General features: G+C 42.3%; 1 protein-coding gene across 2 annotated transcripts in view; it reads left to right on the forward strand.

Moving 5' to 3' along the window:
* PLCE1 (phospholipase C epsilon 1) overlaps nt 1–18,627 on the forward strand; it is a 376,762-nt gene that overhangs the window by 179,000 nt on the left and 179,135 nt on the right. For both annotated transcript variants that reach the window (XM_019953110.2, XM_070780500.1), the window contains one exon: nt 3,157–3,445. In XM_019953110.2, coding sequence (XP_019808669.2) covers nt 3,157–3,445 — 289 coding nt within the window. The remainder of the gene's footprint in view (nt 1–3,156; nt 3,446–18,627) is intronic.

Consider the following 18,627-nt stretch of genomic DNA (forward strand, 5'->3'; position numbering starts at 1 on the left):
ATAATGTATGGTCATTTTTGTAGTCTATTGCAATCATCCTTGTTACCATCATCATAAAAACCGGTATTTGTTGAACATTTATTAAGCAGCTGTTCCAGTCCTATTACTGTGCTTATCAAAGTTTGTAATTCTTACTACAACTTTATGGGACAGATAATATGTATTATATCCCTGTATTGGAGAAAAAGAGACTGAGACATAGAATGGCAAAGCAGCTTAGATAAAGTCACACAGCTGGGAAGCAGAGAAGCTCAGACTCAAACCAGCACTTCAGAGCAGCACTCATAATCACTGTTTTATACTGCCTCCTTCTCCCATTTGATATACATAAAATTTTCGATAGTTGCTTTTTTTTTTAATGGATGATCTAGTAAGGGGTTATTGCCTATATTTTAACATGTACCCTAAGCACTTCCATATCTTTGAATTCAGCTTATCAAGTATTGGCATGAATGACATGTGTTAATCCAGATCATGGTAGGACCTGTAGATATATTTCTGATTCTTTGTGGATGGGGTGTTAGCAGTAGTGACAGCAGCTCAGGGATATATTCTTAGAACTCTTCATTTCTCCTTTCTTCAGAAAAGTTGGAGAGCTTGGGAACAGCTGGTAGCAAGGCTGAATAATTACTTAATATATCCAAGTATTTGCGTGCATACTGTCATGTCTGGCTCTTTGCGACCCCATGGACTGTAGCCTGCCAGGCTCCTCCATCCATGGGATGTCCCTGACAAGAATACTGGAGTGGGTTGCCATGCTCTCCTCCAGGGGATCTTCTCAACCCAGGGATTGAACCTGCATCTGCACTGCAGGCAGGTTCTTTACCACTGAGCCACTGGGCCTTTTTAGCAGCATTCCTCTGCTGAAAACAAATAGACCAAAAAAAGTGAAGGGCTACCCATCTCTGATAGATTAAATCTCTTTTCTTGACTTTCAAGGCTGTCCTTTGTCAGGCCAACTGACCTTTTCAGTTCCCCAGTGATTTCCCTACACGCTCTGCTCTTAATTCCTGCTCTCCTCACTGTCCCCAGGACACACTGTTTTCCAGCCTCTTCACCCTTACTTGCCATGTGACTTGCCTCCCTCAGCTGCCCCAGTTAGAGCCATGCTTCTTTCTTTATCTTTACCTATCAAATCTCACAGTGGGTTCTCTTCTCTGAACATCCAGTGTTTACTTCTGAAGGACTCTTTTGAGACTTAGTGTGTTGGAGATTGCCTGTATGATTTGGAGCTGGGAGAAGAAAAGCATGTCCTGAGCTCTGCAACTCTCTACCCCCATTTATCCTCACAATACACCCAAATAAGGTTAGGATGACATTATCCAGCACATAAGAGCAAGGGTATAACTCCATCACAGCGAATTTCATAGACTGTGCTCTGTGCTCTGTTGTTATACAATCACCTGATGATTGTTTAGAGCAGGGTCCATTCTCTTCCTGCTCAGTGCTAATGGGCACCGTTTCTACACACCAGACTGAGCACTTTGTATGTATTGTCGGGGGGAATCCCAGAACATCTCTAAGAATGGGCATTAGTATCCTCTCTGCCTGGTCAAGGCAGAGCTGGGTGTGCAACCCCACAAACCTGACCCCGAAGCCTGGGCTCCTTCTGTCCCAGCACACCATCTCTGTGGCCACCAGAAATTTAATGACAGAATTAAAGTTAAAGATTCCACACTCTGTCTTCAAATGGAAAGTATATACCAGAAAGCAGAGGAAGGCAGAGTAGAAGTCTAGTCAGGGTGTCACCACAGACTAGCTCATTGGGGTCCTTTTGAGTACCCTGGCATGCTAGTTAAGGTGAGGTTTGGAGTGTGCAGCATCACAAGGGTGCGTGCAGAGTCTGAAGGGCATGCAGGGTTCTTCCCTTCCCTCTCCACTCATCGCTGTCAGCAGAGATGACCTCCACTGTCGCCCTACCCTGAACTTTTTATCTGTTCACCCTCCTTATTAGACTGTGAACTCTTGGAGAGGAGAAGCTGTTGTATTTACCAAGGCCTAACACATAACTGGTATATAAACACAGAAGAACAATTTTTTAATTTAATGCATCAATTGTCAACCAAGGCATGGTGCTCAAGGTAGCATGATGGAGACGACACAGTATAGTAAACCTTTATTCCACCATCAGAAAGCTAGGTTAATTCACCCTGTGTTAGCTTTCTTCTCTGGCATTTATACACTGCCAAGAAGGCTCTGGCTTCCCAGAGACCTTGACAAAACCCCATACCTCCCAGATATAATGCCAAACTTCATAACTTTCAGGTCTCATTTTCTAAATTAGATTGTGAAGTCCTACAGCACAAGAGGTGTCTGTTACTCTTCATAAACACCTCACATCTTTCAATGCAGTGCCTTGCACAGAGCAGATCTACATAAACATTTGTTGAACAATTGCACTGAAATGGATTGGAATTATGGCTGGGAAAATGTTGTAATAATCCAATCTCTTTGAGATAATTCTTGGTGAATTCAGGTGATGAAGGAAAGAGGAAATCAGGATAGCGGCAGAGGCAGAAGGAAGAAAGGAAGGAGAAGTGGCAGGATCTGTCATCTCACTGGATGTGGGGGTGAGGGAGGAAGAGGGGGAAAAAGGATTCAAAAACTTTGGTCCAAGCTGATGGATTGAAAGCTTATAACCAAAAAAGGGAATATAGAAGTTCTCCTGCCCCTTAACCCACTCACCCTTATTTCATTCTGAGCATGAAAGGAGGATTCCTCATGAATGTGAGTTTTCAGGGTTCCTTGGAGATAGACAGATAGACAGATAGACAGATCTGGGGGAGTCACTCAAGAGAGTCCAGAATGACAAATAGGAAAGGTACGCCCTTGTCCCACTGTAGACGAGCTTTGCTCTGATAAAGAGAAGGAGGAGAAATTTGAGCTGAATATATTTTTGGTTGGTACAAGTCGTAAGTGCTCTGTTTGATAGCAGGGTTGTTTGAACGACCTATTTCATAACTGCACATAGCTTTCCCAAATAAATGGTGTCTGTAGAATGTTCAGGTTAATGTATGAGCCCAGTGTTCACGAGTGTTTGCGCTTAGAGCGACCGAGACTTCTTTCTTAATAAGTCATCTTGGCATTTTGTCAACAAGTTAATTTGCTTTTCTAAGAAACTAGATTAATACTTCCTGTACTTTGTGCTATTCACAGATCTACAGTGCAGTGAGAAGGGGAGAAGCCACAGAACAGACAATTAGATCTCTTCTCCATTTCTTCGCCAAGCTCCCAGCCTCCGAGACAGCCCATGAGAGGATCAGTGTCGGTCCGTACTTAAAGCAATGTGTCCGAGACACAGTGTGTGAGTATCGTGCCACCTTGCAAAGGACTTCCATATCTCAGTATATCACCGGCTCTCTCCTGGAAGCCACCATATCTTTAGGAGCAAGAAGCAGCCTCCTCAATTCTTTTGGAGGATCCACGGGACGAATGATGCTGAAAGGTACTGTCTGAAATTTCACTTTTAACTCTTCATCATTGAATGCAGAAAAGAATCTGAGTTAACATTTATGCATCTCCTCATGGAAAACTGAGTCCACTTATCAACAACTTTCAGAAAAGGTAGCTGCTTTAAAAGAATATAAAATGATAGTCCTTTACCAAAATCCCTTAAGGTATAAGCATTCTGAATAATGAACGCTAAGATTTTGATGTTTCTTTTTCAAAAGAAGTAAATGACTAAATGCTGTGTTTAATTTTTTTAAGTTATTCTAATAGATGAGTTCTCCTAGTGGTGGTCTATGACAGATGTCAATTACTGTAAAAAAATAAAAATAAAAAAGCTCGTAAAAAAGTGTAGTCATGTAGTCACAGTGAAAACCAACTGTTTCACTCAAAACGGAGTGGAATAGAGTTCTCTTGCCTACACAGAATTAATAGGTTCATGTTGACTGGAGAAGCTAAAGGCCATCTTCCAGCAACTCCCATCTTAAAAGACAAGATAGTCAGAAATCCTGCTAAGAAATGAAAACTAATGGAGAATAGGGTCTCTGCATCAGAACTTCCCAGCTACTTCCCACAAGTGGTGGCAGGCAGGTCAGAAATGGCCGTGCACCAGTGGAGATTTGTGCACTGCAGAGCTGTCACCACCCACTTGGTATCCTTCCCTGGCAGGAAGCTGCCAACCAGACAGGGACCATGCAGAGCAGTGTTCCACTGCTCAGGGGCTGCCAAGAACTCTCCCTGACATCCTGCCACTTCTCTCAAGGAGAGCCCCTGTCGTCCCTCCACAGCAAGCCCCAGACCTGCGATTATCACACCAGTGGTCTTCCTCCTTGACCCTCAACCTCCCCTACCCCGCCCCACCCCAGCACCCCTTGGGAAGACCCTAGAGGAGGCCCACACCTGTCTGTGTACCATGTGGGTGCCATGCTGATTTGTTTTCTAGTGTCCCCTTAACTTTTGTGGATCGGTTATACATGATGAGTGAAGAAAAACACAAGATGGGGACCACTAATCCCAGAGACTAAAGAGGAGAAACTTGGATTCATATATGTTTCATACATTCAGCATACGTTTTTTGAGCACCTGGGTGCTGGGTTGGGGACAAAACATAGCCCTTACCCCCAGGGAAATTGTTGAGAAGACCCCCTGAAGGAAAGAAAGGCTACCCACTCCAGTATTCTGGCCTAAAGAATTCCACAGACTGTACGGTCCATGGGGTCGCAAAGAGTCGGATACAACTGAGTGTCTTTCCCTTTCACTTTCTCACCCACGGAACTTGTAGTCTCTAGGTAGTAAGGGTTTCCCCTATCCACAGGATTCAAGATTTCTCTATTCTGATGCGGCTCCTGGTAACTGCCAAGCTTGCATTCTGCATCAGTGATCTTCCTGGGAATTCGGGTTGAAATTGACATATAGAGTTGGCAGAGCTTCAGTGCTTGAGACTCTATGTAAGGAGCTTATCCTGTGCGTTAATCAGGCTTTTGTATCAGATCCCCACCCTGTGCCAAGCAGTGTGTAGGCCTTATGGGAGATCCTAATAACATATAAGTCAGTTTTCTTGCCTTTAAGTTTTTATGATCCTAGTGAGGCAGCCAGATTTGCATGCACCAAGTATTCAAAGAACAGACTGCAGGGAGTTAAATGCCAAATAATGTGGAAGTGACTCTAAGAGTTCAAAGCGTTTGGAAGTAGAGTTAATGGTCCATGTGACAAATGGTTTGGCTGCAAAGGAACAAAGTCAATAAAAGCCACTTTGTTTCTTCTCTATTAATTGCAAAAAGACATATCTCCAGGCTCCCCAAATGTTGTGTTTTGGTTCCCAGGCAGGCTGCCTCCAGTCTTACACAGACCTTTGGGGAGAAAAAAGGAGGCCATTAGTTAAGGTGTCTGTTGCCCTGATAGTAAGTTGATCTCCATTGCTCTTTGCACTTTCCTGTTCAGATCAGAACTCTGAGATCAGCATTCCCATCTCTGGGACTTGTTGGATCATCAGCTGATGAGTTATCATTGAATTGGGTTTTATGCAAGAGTTGGGAGTTTCTTTTAACTTTCTGTTTTGCAGCTCTTTAATGGTTTCTGATATCTGTCTGTAAGTAGTTTCTGCTGAATAATATAGTTAGCAGGTTGGCTTCAGCTCCAAGCTAATTTCTGTATCTCTACCTTGCTCCCTTGGAAAACTTTTTCAGCTTCAGTGCTTTCTCCCATGGGGTTTTCAAAATCTGTATGTGCTGTAGTGAAACATATGGTTCTTCAACATGCAGTGGAATATAATACATCTTAAAAAACCATACATGGCCGTTCAAAATCACGGAGTGTTTAGAGAACCTATAGGTTCAGCATATTGAGTAGCTGGGTCTTGAGCTCTGTTGGCCTCATACTCCAGCAGGGGGTCTGGACGATATGCTTGGCTGCTAAGCCATGTTTGTCTGCTTGTTTTATTGTTCACTATGTGTTCTGTGGCATCGAGCAGGCCAACAACTTTCAGCTCTGTGTCACTAATGAAAATCTATGGGAAGTGTGTGACACACTCAGTCTCCAGGTTATAAACAACTCATGTTCTAGAGTTCATTTCTCAGGAGCTGTGTGGAACTCAGAACGCTTTCCTGGAGAAGCAGTATTAAACATTGTGATTTGGTTCCAGACTTTAGTCCTCAAAAACCTCTTTAACCCACAACACAGTTGAAATCTACACACTTCCCATGGAATAGAGAGAAAAACACAATTATTAGAATACTGAGCATCAGCCTCCAGGAAAAAAGCAATACCAATGAGTTAAAAGGCATTTGTTGTTGAGGGGAAATCATTTTAATTAAGATGAGTAGAGTTAAAGTAAAACTTCCATGGAGATTTTGTAAGGAACTTTGGGCCATTTCAGAGGTTTTAGATGTTGGCATCTATAGTTCTGTTATTATGGTTAATTATATTTTGAAACTCATATCTAATGTGAAAGATTCAGAAAATTATTATCCCAATAACTTTCTTTTCTTTTAATGAGAGGCTTATAAATGGAATGAAGACAGGAAGAGGGAGATAGGACAGAATTTGTAATTTTTTCCCAGAGGGAAAAGGTAAGGAAGAGGGTCAAAAAGAATGACCTTTTCCATGAGAGAGATCACATTTAAAGTGGATTAAGTCAAGTTGGAAAAGGTAGGGGAAAAAAAAAGGAGGAGGGCGAAAAACAAATGCTATATGATTCCTTTTGTGTGGGGTGCTTAGAATAGTCCAAAGCATCAGAGACAGAAAGTAGAACTGTGGTTGTAGGGGCTGGTGGAGGGAGGGTTTGGATGTGGAGTTACTGTTAATGGGTGCAGAGTTTCATTTTGCAAGATGAAGAATTCTGAGGATGGATCATGGTGATAATTGTGTATAAGTAAATTATGATAATTGTGTATTGAGTAAATATGAATTTACTCAGTACAACTCAGCTGCATTAAAAATGGTTAAGATGCTAAATTTTGTTATATATGTTTTTACACAAATGAACACACACTCACAAATCAAAGGATTTAAACAGGAGGAACACATTATGCAGGTCCTTAGTGCCAGGCCCATTAAGATGTTAGAAAGAATCAAGTTTGTGAAAAAGAAATGTGAAGACAGCTTTCCAGGTGACCTACAGATGCCCCAAGTCAACTTGTCTCCTGGAAGTGGTTATGAGTACAAAATGAGGGTTGGAGCTGCCTGTGGTAGGTGAGAATAGGAAGAGAAAATGTCCAACCAATTTCTTCATTACTCACAGGGCATTCCCAAGTTAGGACTTGATAATGTCAGGGTTGATTGGCCAGAATTCTGCAGCTCTGCAGCATTACCACAGTCTACAAGATTCTTCTAACTCTCCAACATCTTCATCAGTTTGCACCCCTCCAGTGGTATGAGTAGCTCTGAAAAATCAGCCAACAGTCAGTTCATTCCTGGCTTTCTGCCTTCAGGACCAGTGAGGATGGTCTGTCTGCTCAATGGAAAGTTTGCCAAATAATGAGAAACATTTTCTGATATGAAGCATCAATCAGCAAGGGTATACTATCTCAAAAAATGGAAAATGGAGAACTTACTCCATCCTATCTTCCACTAGTTGAGTACAGTCAAGATCTTTCCACTTCCCATTTAATTCCCCTTTTCCTCCTCCCCATTAACCTTTCTGGAATCCCAGGACCAACTCTGTAGAGCAGTGGCAGCCAAAAGAGTTCTTGACTTCAATAATCAGAAAGATGTTTTCTAAATCCATTGCCTACTTTTCTTTTTTTCCAATGTACTCCCTACTAAAAATTACAAAAGCAAGATTAAGTCAAAAGGGAGAGAAAGGAATGAGGTAATTGATAGTAATGGGAAGAAGGAAATGGCGACCCACTCCAGTACTCTTGCCTGGAAAATTCCATGGACTAAGGAGCCTGGTGGGCTACAGTCCATGGCGTCTCAAAGAGTTGGACATGACTGAGCGACTTCACTTCACTTCACTTCACTTCAAAGCACTGAAATAGCAAAAGTAAAAAAAAAAAAAAATAGTGATAAGGAAGAGGATTTTTCAATATAAGGTGGCTGTTTTCAAGTGCACATTTTGTATCAGCTTGTTCCTAAGTTTGTAAATCAAAGGATTAAATATTTACATGTAACTCGGACAAAGCATAGTCACATATTTAAATTATGTAGTAGGAAATGCTCATTTTGTAACCAGTTTGGGTGTTTATGTATAGAATAGTTATTAATAAATAAGTTATTCATCATAGATAGACTATAAATAGAATATTAATATGAAAAGAAAAGGTTTCCCTGGTGGCTCAGATAGTAAAAAATCTGCATGCAGGAGACCTGGGTTCCATCCCTGGGTCGGGAAGGTCCCCTGGAGGAGGGCATGGTAACCCACTCCAGTATTCTTGCTTGGTGAATTCCATGGACAGAGGAGCCTGGTGGGCTGTAGTCCATGGGGTCACAGAGTTGGACGTGACTGAGCGACTTACACTTTCACTTTCACATGAAAATAAAAAGTGCCCTGCAGATGTAATATTCTCATTTGAAAGTGGGGAATATTCTGTTTCTGATAGAAAGGTCTAATAATTTTCAACTTATTTTCTTCTACTGCAATAAGTATATTCTATTTATGTCTTTTTCTAAAGTGAATACCTTTGAGTATAAAAATAGGAAGACCTAATAGGAATATACACACACACATTTGAACTATGTGATTGTACCTCATAAATAATTTAGTTTATGAAGGCTGTCTTGGTTGACTTCCTCATAATCAAAACAATTACCCTTTACATGCCTACCAGGCAAGGGAAGACGTCTCCATGGTTCTAATTCCAAGATGTAAGTGTATTTAAATCTGACTTACTAGTTTTGTGACCTTGAAATTATTTTCTTGATGTTAAAGTATGCTTTAATGCAACTTGGGTTATGTTTTTATACCAGTTAATCAACTGAGAAGTATTCATTCAGTGCCCACTATTGTCTAGGGCAGTGTCACCTCAGAGAAGAATGGAAACATCACATCTGGAAGCCTTCAACTTGTAAGATAATATTTCTCACTCCAGTGAAAATGTAATAATAGGTTTCAGGTTTACTGAAGTAGCCCTTACTGCCACCCTGAAAAGATTCACAAAGTTCAAGGTTAGTCACTTGAAGGTGGGATCTGTAGCTCATGGGGCCAGGAAGCTTGGTGGGTGCAGGACAAAAGCCCTCTGCCTTGGGATACGCATGGCCAGGCATGATCCAGGAGTGTGATTTCATGTTTAGATGTGACCTAAACCTGCACAGTATTTCTGATGAGTGTGACTCCATACCCCTGCTTATAACAAGGGGGATCATCTCCAAGGCTCCAGGGCAGCACAAAGTCATCAACCTCGAATATTACCAGAGACATGATGCTTCTAGAGTCAAAACAATCAAGAGTATTTTGGGGGAGGAGGAGGGTCAAGCAGAGGAACTAACTTTTTAAGAAAACTTTTCCAAGCTGACATCCTCATTACTGTTATATCTGAAGTTGTAAACTGTCCCATCTGTAAAGAGAAAATTGGGCATACGGAAGGATTGGAATTAGAATCATAGTAATAGTTGTGAGTATTTTTTTAGTTCTTGCTGGGTGCCAGGTATTACTCTGAATGCTTCACGTGTTTGACTTCAGTGAAAACCATTCAATGATCCAATGAGAGAGGTACTATTTACTAAGGAGGAAACTGAGGCCCAGAGATATGAAGAAACTTGCTTAAGAGTGCACGGGTAGTCTGTGATAAAGTCTGTGCTTGAACTCAGGCAGGCTGTTGAGTCCTTATTGTGTTTCAGACAATGCACCAAGTCCTTTATCTGCATTATTTCATGTAGTCCTTTTGGGTTGACTTGTGTCCCTTTAAAGAGATACGTTGAAGTTCAAACCCCAGATCCTGTGATGGGACTTTATTTGGCAGTAATATCTTTGCAGATGTAATCGCGTTAAGATGAGGTTATTTTCTGTTACAATGGGCCCTAAACCCAGTGAATGGCTTTCCTTATCAGAAGAAGAAACAGGCAGACAGACCATGTTGGGATGAACACCATGTGATACGAGAGGCAGAGATCAGAGTGATGCGTGGAAACCAAGGAATGCCAAGGACTGCCAGCCAGCAGCAGCCACTAGAAAGAGACAGGAGAAAATTCTTACCAGAGTATAAGAGGGAGCATGGCCCTGCCAACACCTTGCTTTTGGACCTCTAGCCTCTAGAACTGAAAACAAAGTCCTGTTGTTTTAAACCATCCAGTGGTGGCATTTTGTTAGGGCAGCACTAGGAAACGATGACAGCCCTTTTTTGGAGATCCTGTAAGGAAGAAATTGTTAGTGCTAGGAGACTAAAGCTCACAGAGGTTAAAGGACTTGCCCAAGGTCACACAACTAGTCAGTGTGTGTAGCCAACTCAGATCAAGCTTCTCCAGGGCCTGTGGTCACAGCTATGATGTAGACATGTTTGCAGGTCTCCGATGGCACTGTCCATTTCTGCTTTGTTTTAATTGATTATGGGTTTTTCTGGTCTCAGTCTCTAATATTCATCCTCCTCCCCCATGAGCCTCTTGCCTGACATAGGACCAGGCACAGAACAGACAGTCCATAAACTTTCATGGATTCCAGTGGCAGATGTGTTCACAGAATCAAGGAACATGAGATCATTGCTGTTTATCACATTTAATTGAATGAGATAATTTTAGAACCAAAGAAAGAAAGCACTAATTTTCACTGAAGGCTGCACTAACATATCAGGCTCATACCAAATGAAAATGCAGATACATTCAGTAAGTTTCCAAGCTGGTACAAAAGTTATTTTCAGTGTCTCAGAAGGTACTATCAGCACAAGGTCCTGGAATGGTTACAGAGCTATCTCCAGGGCCTTCCTTGCTCCCTGTCTGAATTCTTCTCCCTTCTTCCTCAGGCACCTCTTGCCTCTGGGGTCCAGAGCCCCCTTAACTGTATCAGCCCATTTACTCCTCACTTACTACCCCATAAAAACACAATCTCCTTTTCTTTCTGTAGTGGATCCTAGCTATGCTTTGTGAAGAGAGGGATCTTGTGGGTTGGAATAGAGACCTGGGGTATTGACTGATGAAGGAAACTCCCCTGCGAGCATCAGGGACAGATAGAGGAGCCAATGGTAACTAGTAGAGGAAACAGAGCACCCAAGTGTAAAGGCATGAGACAGGAAAAGGCACGATGTGTTCAGGGACTGCTGGTCTACCGTGCTGTTATGGCCAAAGTTTGAGGTGCACAGGAAGTAAATAGGAAGGTATGGGACAAGAAAATAGGTCTCCAGGGGCTGTAATTCATGATAAAGAGCTTGGATTCTACCTTGTAAGTAGGAGAGACACAGAAGGGTTCTAAGGAAGGATGTGATGTGATCATATCCTTTAGAAAGAACCATCTGGCTGCAGTGTGGAGTGGGGCTGCTCAAAGCATCATCTTTAGCCCACCTGCATCAGAATCGCCCAGCCTGAGTGTCCACGAAATAGCTTGCCTTGGCTTCATCCCAAACCTACCAAATCAAGAGTCTCTGATCAGGAATTCCCTGGCAGTTCAGTGGTTAGGACTCCATGATTTCACTGCCCAGGGCACAGGCTCCGTCTCTGGTTGAGGAACTAAGGTCCTGTAAGCTACGAGGTACGACCAAAGTGGGGGAAAAAAGCGTGGCCAAAGCGGGAGGGGAAGAGTCTGAATCTCTGATACTTCAGGTGAGAATGCCTGGTGTGGAAGGTGGATGGAAGGAAAGAGTAGTGAGAACTGGAGGCATTTAGGAGGAGGCATTGCTAAGGCTCCTGAGAGTCCCTTGGACAGCAGGGACGCCAAACCATTCAATCTTAAGGGAAATCAACCCTGAGTACTCATTGGAAAGGCTGATGCTGAAGCTGAAACTCCAGTATTCTGGTCATCTGATGTGAACAGCTGACTCATTGGAAGAGTCCCTGATGCTGGGAAGGATTGAGGGCAGAAGGAGAAGAAGGTGTCTGAGGATGAGATGGCTGGATGGCATCACTGATACAATGGACATGAACTTGGGTGAACTCCAGGAGATGGGGAGGGACAGAGAGGCCTGGTGTGCTGCAGTCCATGGGGTCGAAAAGAGTCAGACATAACTGAGCGACTGAACAACAGCATTGCTAAGGCAGTGTTGGTTACTGCTGGCCCATTGTAATCTGTGAAAATTACAAAAATTTCACTCTCTCCAGAGTGATCAAGCCTCATCCCCACATACATCATTTAGTGCACAGCGTGTAGACTCAAATCTCTCTTCCACTTGGGTACAGATCTTTGTACAGTGCACAAAATCGTCCCCTGTTGTTACCATTAGTAGTACATCCTTCCAATGTTGGTAAAAGTTAATTGAATTTTTATAATTAAATAATTATAAATAATTATATATTAAATATTTATATATTATATTATATATAATTATATATATTAATATATATAATTATATATTAAATAATTAAATAATTATAAATAAATAAAAATAATTAAAAGTTAATTGGATCATATGCTCATCTATCCTTCCCATTGCATCGAGAAATCAAGAAGTTAAGGGTTGGTTAAATCCTAACATTAAATTCAGAAAGATGACTGGTGAGGACAGCAACCCCAGTCAGTCACTTGGACTTCCCGTATTTGTTCAGTTCGTTCAGTCGCTCAGTTGTGTTCCGACTCTGCTACCCCATGGACTGCAGCATGCCAGGCTTCCCTGTCTATCACCGACTCCCAGAGCTTGCTTAAACTCATGTCCTTTGAGTCGGTAATGCCATCCAACCATCTCATCCCCGTATTTGAACTGATCATAAAAATACCATGTCCTAGTTCCAGAAACTCAGAGTGGGCCATGTTTCAGAAAACCATTTGTAAGATAGTTATTTGAAACTCTGTACCCAAAAAAACAACTAGATTCCAATCCTTTCCTCCAAAGCTTGCTTATTGCATATAACACTGAACTCATAACTATTTTAAATCAAGTCTTAAAATATGACTTTTCAATGTCGGTAAGTAAATGTTCCCCCCAAACAACCTAGAATAAGAAATCATTGCATTGATCTTGAAAAAGAAAGGTTTAGAGAAGGAGAAAGAGCAGTTGGATAACCTCGGGGGAGTTAAGAAATACATTTAAATTGAAATATAGAGAGAGAAGATTAAGAATAGTATTTAAATCAATTAAAAATAAACAAATTAAAAAAAAAGAAAACACAGGAAAAATAGTATTTAAAGCTGAACAATACAGTTATCAACAGAAAAATAAAACTAAAAAGATGTAATTTGCAGTGATGGGGAAAATAGGCCAAATTTCTCATCTTCCACTGAGGTGATTAAATACACTATTCTTGAAAGGGAAGGGAATATATGTATTTTTTAATGAGATGCAAATCTTTTCTTTTCATCCTTAAATTGTACTTTTACATTTATTTATTTTTGGCTGGGTTGGGTCTTTGTTGCTGCATGCGGGTTTCCCTAGTGTGGAGCTATTATAGTTGCAGCGCACGCTCGGGCTTCTCCTTGCGGTGATTTCTTTTGTTGTGGAGCACAGACTCTGGGGCATTTGGGCTTCAGTAGTTTGACTGCATGAATCTTAGTTGCCCTGAGGCATGTGGATCCTTAGTTCTCAGACCAGGTGTGGAACCCATGTCCCCTGCATTGGCAGGTATAAGCACTGGACCATCAGGGAAATCCCCAAGACCTCTTTTACAGTTAAAAGATAACTGTCAAAGAATAGGCACAGAAATGGTTGCCTCCAAGAGAGGCCTTTTACTTGTCACCTCCTGCGCATTTATACTGTTTGAATGTTGATGTTCTTGTCCATACTACGTAACTAATGGTTAAAAGGAGGCATTTGGAGCCTGTGTGCAAACTGATGGATTCAAGCCCCTTGTTTCCAATGATACTATTTTCTGCAGCCATATGGGGCTCACATTCAGATGAGAAGGGGGACAGAGGCTTTGTTAAAGTAAGTGGGGAGAAGGGCTTAGAATGAATAAGAAAAGTATTCCTGGGGCTCTCTCTGTCCTGTTAATTGCTTCATGGTTAAAAGAAATTGACTGGGAACATCATTCTATCTTGGGTTTGAGTCTTGATTTCAACACTATGCCATCTTGAATAGGTGACTTTACTTTCTAGGCTTTAGTGCCTGCCACCGTAAGTCAGGAATAAAAGTGACAACTTCACAGAGGTGTTCTGAGGACTAAATGAGATAATGTGTATAAAGAACTGAGCAAAGTATCTGGCATCTCTGTTGAGTAAATGGTAGGTTGATGATGTAATGCTGAGGATGATGAGGGTAGCAATGATGATTGCTGCCACCCTTACCAGCCCCTCGAAACACCAGCCTTCCACTGTTCTTAATTCAGGTGCTCCGCTCTTAGCTCAGTCTTAGATGCACACAAACCTCCAGGTTTCCCTGGCTCTGGACTCAGGGAAGTAGTATCTTACAGGACACTTGAGAGCTTGTTTGGAGGTTCTAGCAGGGGAGCGCAGCTACTCGTATACCCTTGACTGAAGACCGGTCCTCCTCTATCAGGGATGGTCGTCCTCTTCGACCGAGAGTGCAGCTTCGAGAGGGACGCACATGGAGCGGTGAGGGAAGAAGGGGACACCCGCCTGGCCAGCCAGATCAGCCGAATCAACCCTGGCGATCAATGGGGTGACAGATGTCACAACCAGATCGCCCTCACATCCTTACAGGACACTTGAAAGGAGGTATCTAGAGGCTGGAGTCTGCCCCTTTGTAAGGTTTTCCTTAGGATTCATGCATCAGATCATTCATTAATTCATTTAACAAACATTTGTTGAGCATCTTCTATGCGACAAGCACTGTGCTAGGCCCTGAGGATAAAACAGTGAATAAGACAAAGTCTTAACTTTCAAGGAAGTTACCTGATAGTTCAGGAGATGCAAATATCCCTGCAATGTTCAGATGGTAACAAATGTTATAGTTGAGATAAAAACAGGATATAGGGGCTCAGAGGGTCCCTGTACCAACTTGAGTGAAGTCTGAGGTTTCTAAAATCACTTAAGAGCCTGGAGAAATGTGAACACCTTATGTAACTAAGGAAAACAAGCTCTCACCTGTATTATGATGCTTCTGTTGTTTTAGTTCTGTTTTTTGCTGGTATCATCTCTGTTCCCTCCGGAGTAGAAAAGGTGCTAAGCGTTTATTCCTGGGATTGGGTACCATGTCTACTAAGATTGGTATAAAATTTAGTGTTCAAGCTAGAGTTTGTACATTTTTATGAAGATGCATTTCTCTTTACAATAAAATTAAATGTTTCAATACATGTAACTAATCCTTTTGAGTGTTTTTAAATTGTTTACCTTTTTAAAGGACAAAAACTTCACTTAAATGAGCTAGGAAAATTCTTGTCCATGGGAACATTTATAGAAAGAACACAGTAGAATATACTTATAATTTGTTTATAATAACATGTGGGTCAGTAGCAAATATTTAAGAGGAAAAAAGAGAAGATCTCAGGACAGTCTGAGTCATTATTTAAACTTCTGTCGGAATTGAGTTTTAAAACCAAGAAATTACTAGTACAGTTAAAGTTGTAAGTGGACATTTTAAGAATGTTTGGTTTTCAATGGACTAAACTCTAACAGAAGATTTTGCCATCTTCTGGAAAGTATAAAATGTTTTGCCAGCTGGAAATATGTACATATATGGCATTTAAAGCCTTTTTACTCTCTATTTCATTGTAATAACAAATGATTCTATGATGGCCTGAACAAATGGTTGCTTCAGCCCCTCTGAGGCTCTCCTTGTGAATTTTACATTCACCAGAAACACCGTTGCTAACAGTCGTGGGTATTTTACCCTGATTCACACCCAGAATCACTCAACTTTTGCATTAGTAAGCAGACTCGTCTAAAATCCATTTCAAGCAGGTATTTTTGTGGATGATCTGGAAACATGGAGGGAAACTGAGAGTATAAAAAGTTTCCGAGACTCTGGCAATGCACAGGATCTGAGCTTGTGGACTACCAAATCTAGAACTAAAACCTTTAACTGGGCTTAAAGGGGCAAAGCCTGCGTTTGGTCTCCAAGTCTCTCTGATCCCCAACCCAAGTTCTTAACCAGCAGGAAATCCTGCAGTTTTAACTCCCACTCACATCTCACCCTGTACTGACCTTGTGTGTGTGTGTGCGTGCACGCGCGAGTACATACATGAATATAACATAGAACCCCCAATTTGATTACAAGTCCATCCAGACTACAAAATTAATCTCTTCTCTGTGTACCTGCTGCCTCCTTGCCCTGTACTCCTCCGTGGACTTCTAAGACATCTCCAGCATTCTTTATTATGGGAACCTGTAGGGGTGGGTGGAAGGATCTTCCCATCTACGGCTGAGTAGTCGTAACACAGAATCAACCAAATGTGAGAGGATATCTCAGAAAATATTTGTTGAGTGAAAAAATAAGTAAATGAATATATACATACAACTCAAGATAACATACAATTCCCCATACTAAAACCAGGAAAGAAATTTGAAGCCATGTGGTTCGAACCTGTGAGCATCACCATCCAGAGTTAACTTATCAGCAATGACTATTTTTCAAGCATCATTTACAAAAGTCACTTGGGCTGGTCCTCATCCTGCTCAAACTGTGACTGGAGGTACAGGGTACAAGTCAGACCGTCTGAGAGCCATACAAGGAATATTTAAGCCTCTGATCTTCCTTGGCCTCTGAGTGAGAGAGTCCTGCCCTGGCCCATATTGAGGCAGACAGCATGGATTGACTTCTCTCTGGTCTGTTTCTGTCTCTGTCTGTGTGTCCTCGTACCCCTGAGCCAATTGACAAGTGCACTTGAGGGTCTTATCTCTGCAAAGTGGACCTAAACTTTGTTGAGAAAAGAGAAAAGGGGAAAAGGAGTGACCCCAATCTCTGCATTAGCCCTGCTTTGAAGGGTCTGGAGTCTCTTTCCTGAGCAAAGAGATGAAGGCATCTCCATTCCACAGCCCTCACATTGAGAGAGGAGTCTATATTCCCTCTCTGTATTTGGGGGAATGCCCTCTTCTCAGTGGTCATCATACCCCCACACATGCCAAGGACAGGCCACTGGTGGTGGAAATTCATTTATCTTGCAAATATTATTAAATACCTTTACTGCCAGCTACCAGGAATAGAACAGACATTGTACCCACCCACATGGAACTTAAAGACCAGTAGGGAATCAAGTAATTACAAAAATAAATGACAAGTTGTGGCCATGGTGCCTGCTACCAGGGAAAGGGCCATGTGCATGTGACCCTCTAAAAGGGGGATTTGACCCAAGCAGAGAAGGCTTGCATGTAAGGCTAAAGGCTCTCCTTAGTTATCTAAGGGAAGGGGAGCAAGAAGAATGTTCTAGACAGAAGTAATCATTTGCCAAGGCCCCATGGCAGCCAGGAGTATGGCAAGTTTGAAGTTTGAATGGACAGTTGAGATCTGGAGGGTTCCCTCTCAAGAAAGTCTGGAGAACTCAGAACGACAAAGGCTAGCAGGTATTGGGTGCTCATGGCAAGCCAGACACTCTGACAAGGTTTTTTTTTTTTTTTTTAATCTAATTTAAAACTCATATTTTTACATGAGAAGAAGCTAAGCCACAGAAAAGTAAAGCAAGCTGCCAGATAGTACAGACTCTAGTTAAGGGCCCCTGTCTGTATTCTTGGGAGCCATGGAAAACCAAGTTTCAAACAGAAGAAGGGACACAATAGGATTTCTCTTTCAAAAGGATGATTCAGACAAAAATCAGCTTGAGATGACTCCAGCCCTCTTCATACCCAGATAAAAATGTTAGCATTTAAAACCACTGAGGATATTGAATCAGAGAAAAAAGGGTACTCTGAAAGAAAGCTACAGCTCAGATGAGCCTTAGTACTCTGCGGTTGTTCTGAGGAGGCAGGCAAAGGACAAATAACCTAGTAACCCAGCTCTCTCTACTTCCTGGGAACTGTATTCCAAGAAGTTTAGAAGAAAGGTTTGTGGTGTGGACTAGAAAGGAAGATTGATGACACCCCACCCACCACCCCCCCGCAGGCCCAGGGGGACTGTTAACACTCCTCCACCCCAGGCCAGACTCACTGAGTACTGAGTCATAGTAATGTCTTGCTTTAACCAAGGAAGCAAAAACTCCCTGGCGGGCCAAATCCAGGCCATGTGGCTTTTTCCTTGACAGCTTCAGTGTTTTTTTAAATTAGGAAATTTTGCGTTAAAATGTGGAGTTCTATCTTTTCTGGCACCCCGGGGCCCCCATTCTCCCCTGGCCCCTTGCGCTGGCCCTGATCCATACACCTGCCTCCAAGCAAGATGCACCAGCTCAGCTCACCCTCCCATACCTACCCACCCCAACCCCACTGCTGGGTGTCTCCCTCCCAGCTCGGGTCTCATTTTCTCACCTGCCCGGCCCTGCAGACAACTTTTGTGTGCCCTGGGTGGTATGCCAGGGAGAATTTCAGTTCTTGGGTTTAGGAGGCTGGGCTGAAAGCAAGTATGTCTTCTGTAAACCAGTTTCTGCTTGGAAGTGGGGGAGAGGGGTCTCGTTCAAGCAAGGGGTCTCAGGCGAGAAAAACATGTGAGATAAAGTAAAGGGTGAGAATGAGGAAGTGATTCTCAGCCAAGATCTCATGGGGGGAATACAAGGAGGCATAAGGCTAAGTTGGTAGATGTGGTCACAATTTGGAGAAAACAAGGGAAAAGTTTGGACCTAAAGCAT

The sequence above is a fragment of the Bos indicus genome, chromosome 26 (genome assembly GCF_029378745.1).
Source record: "Bos indicus isolate NIAB-ARS_2022 breed Sahiwal x Tharparkar chromosome 26, NIAB-ARS_B.indTharparkar_mat_pri_1.0, whole genome shotgun sequence".
Lineage (NCBI taxonomy): Eukaryota > Metazoa > Chordata > Mammalia > Artiodactyla > Bovidae > Bos > Bos indicus.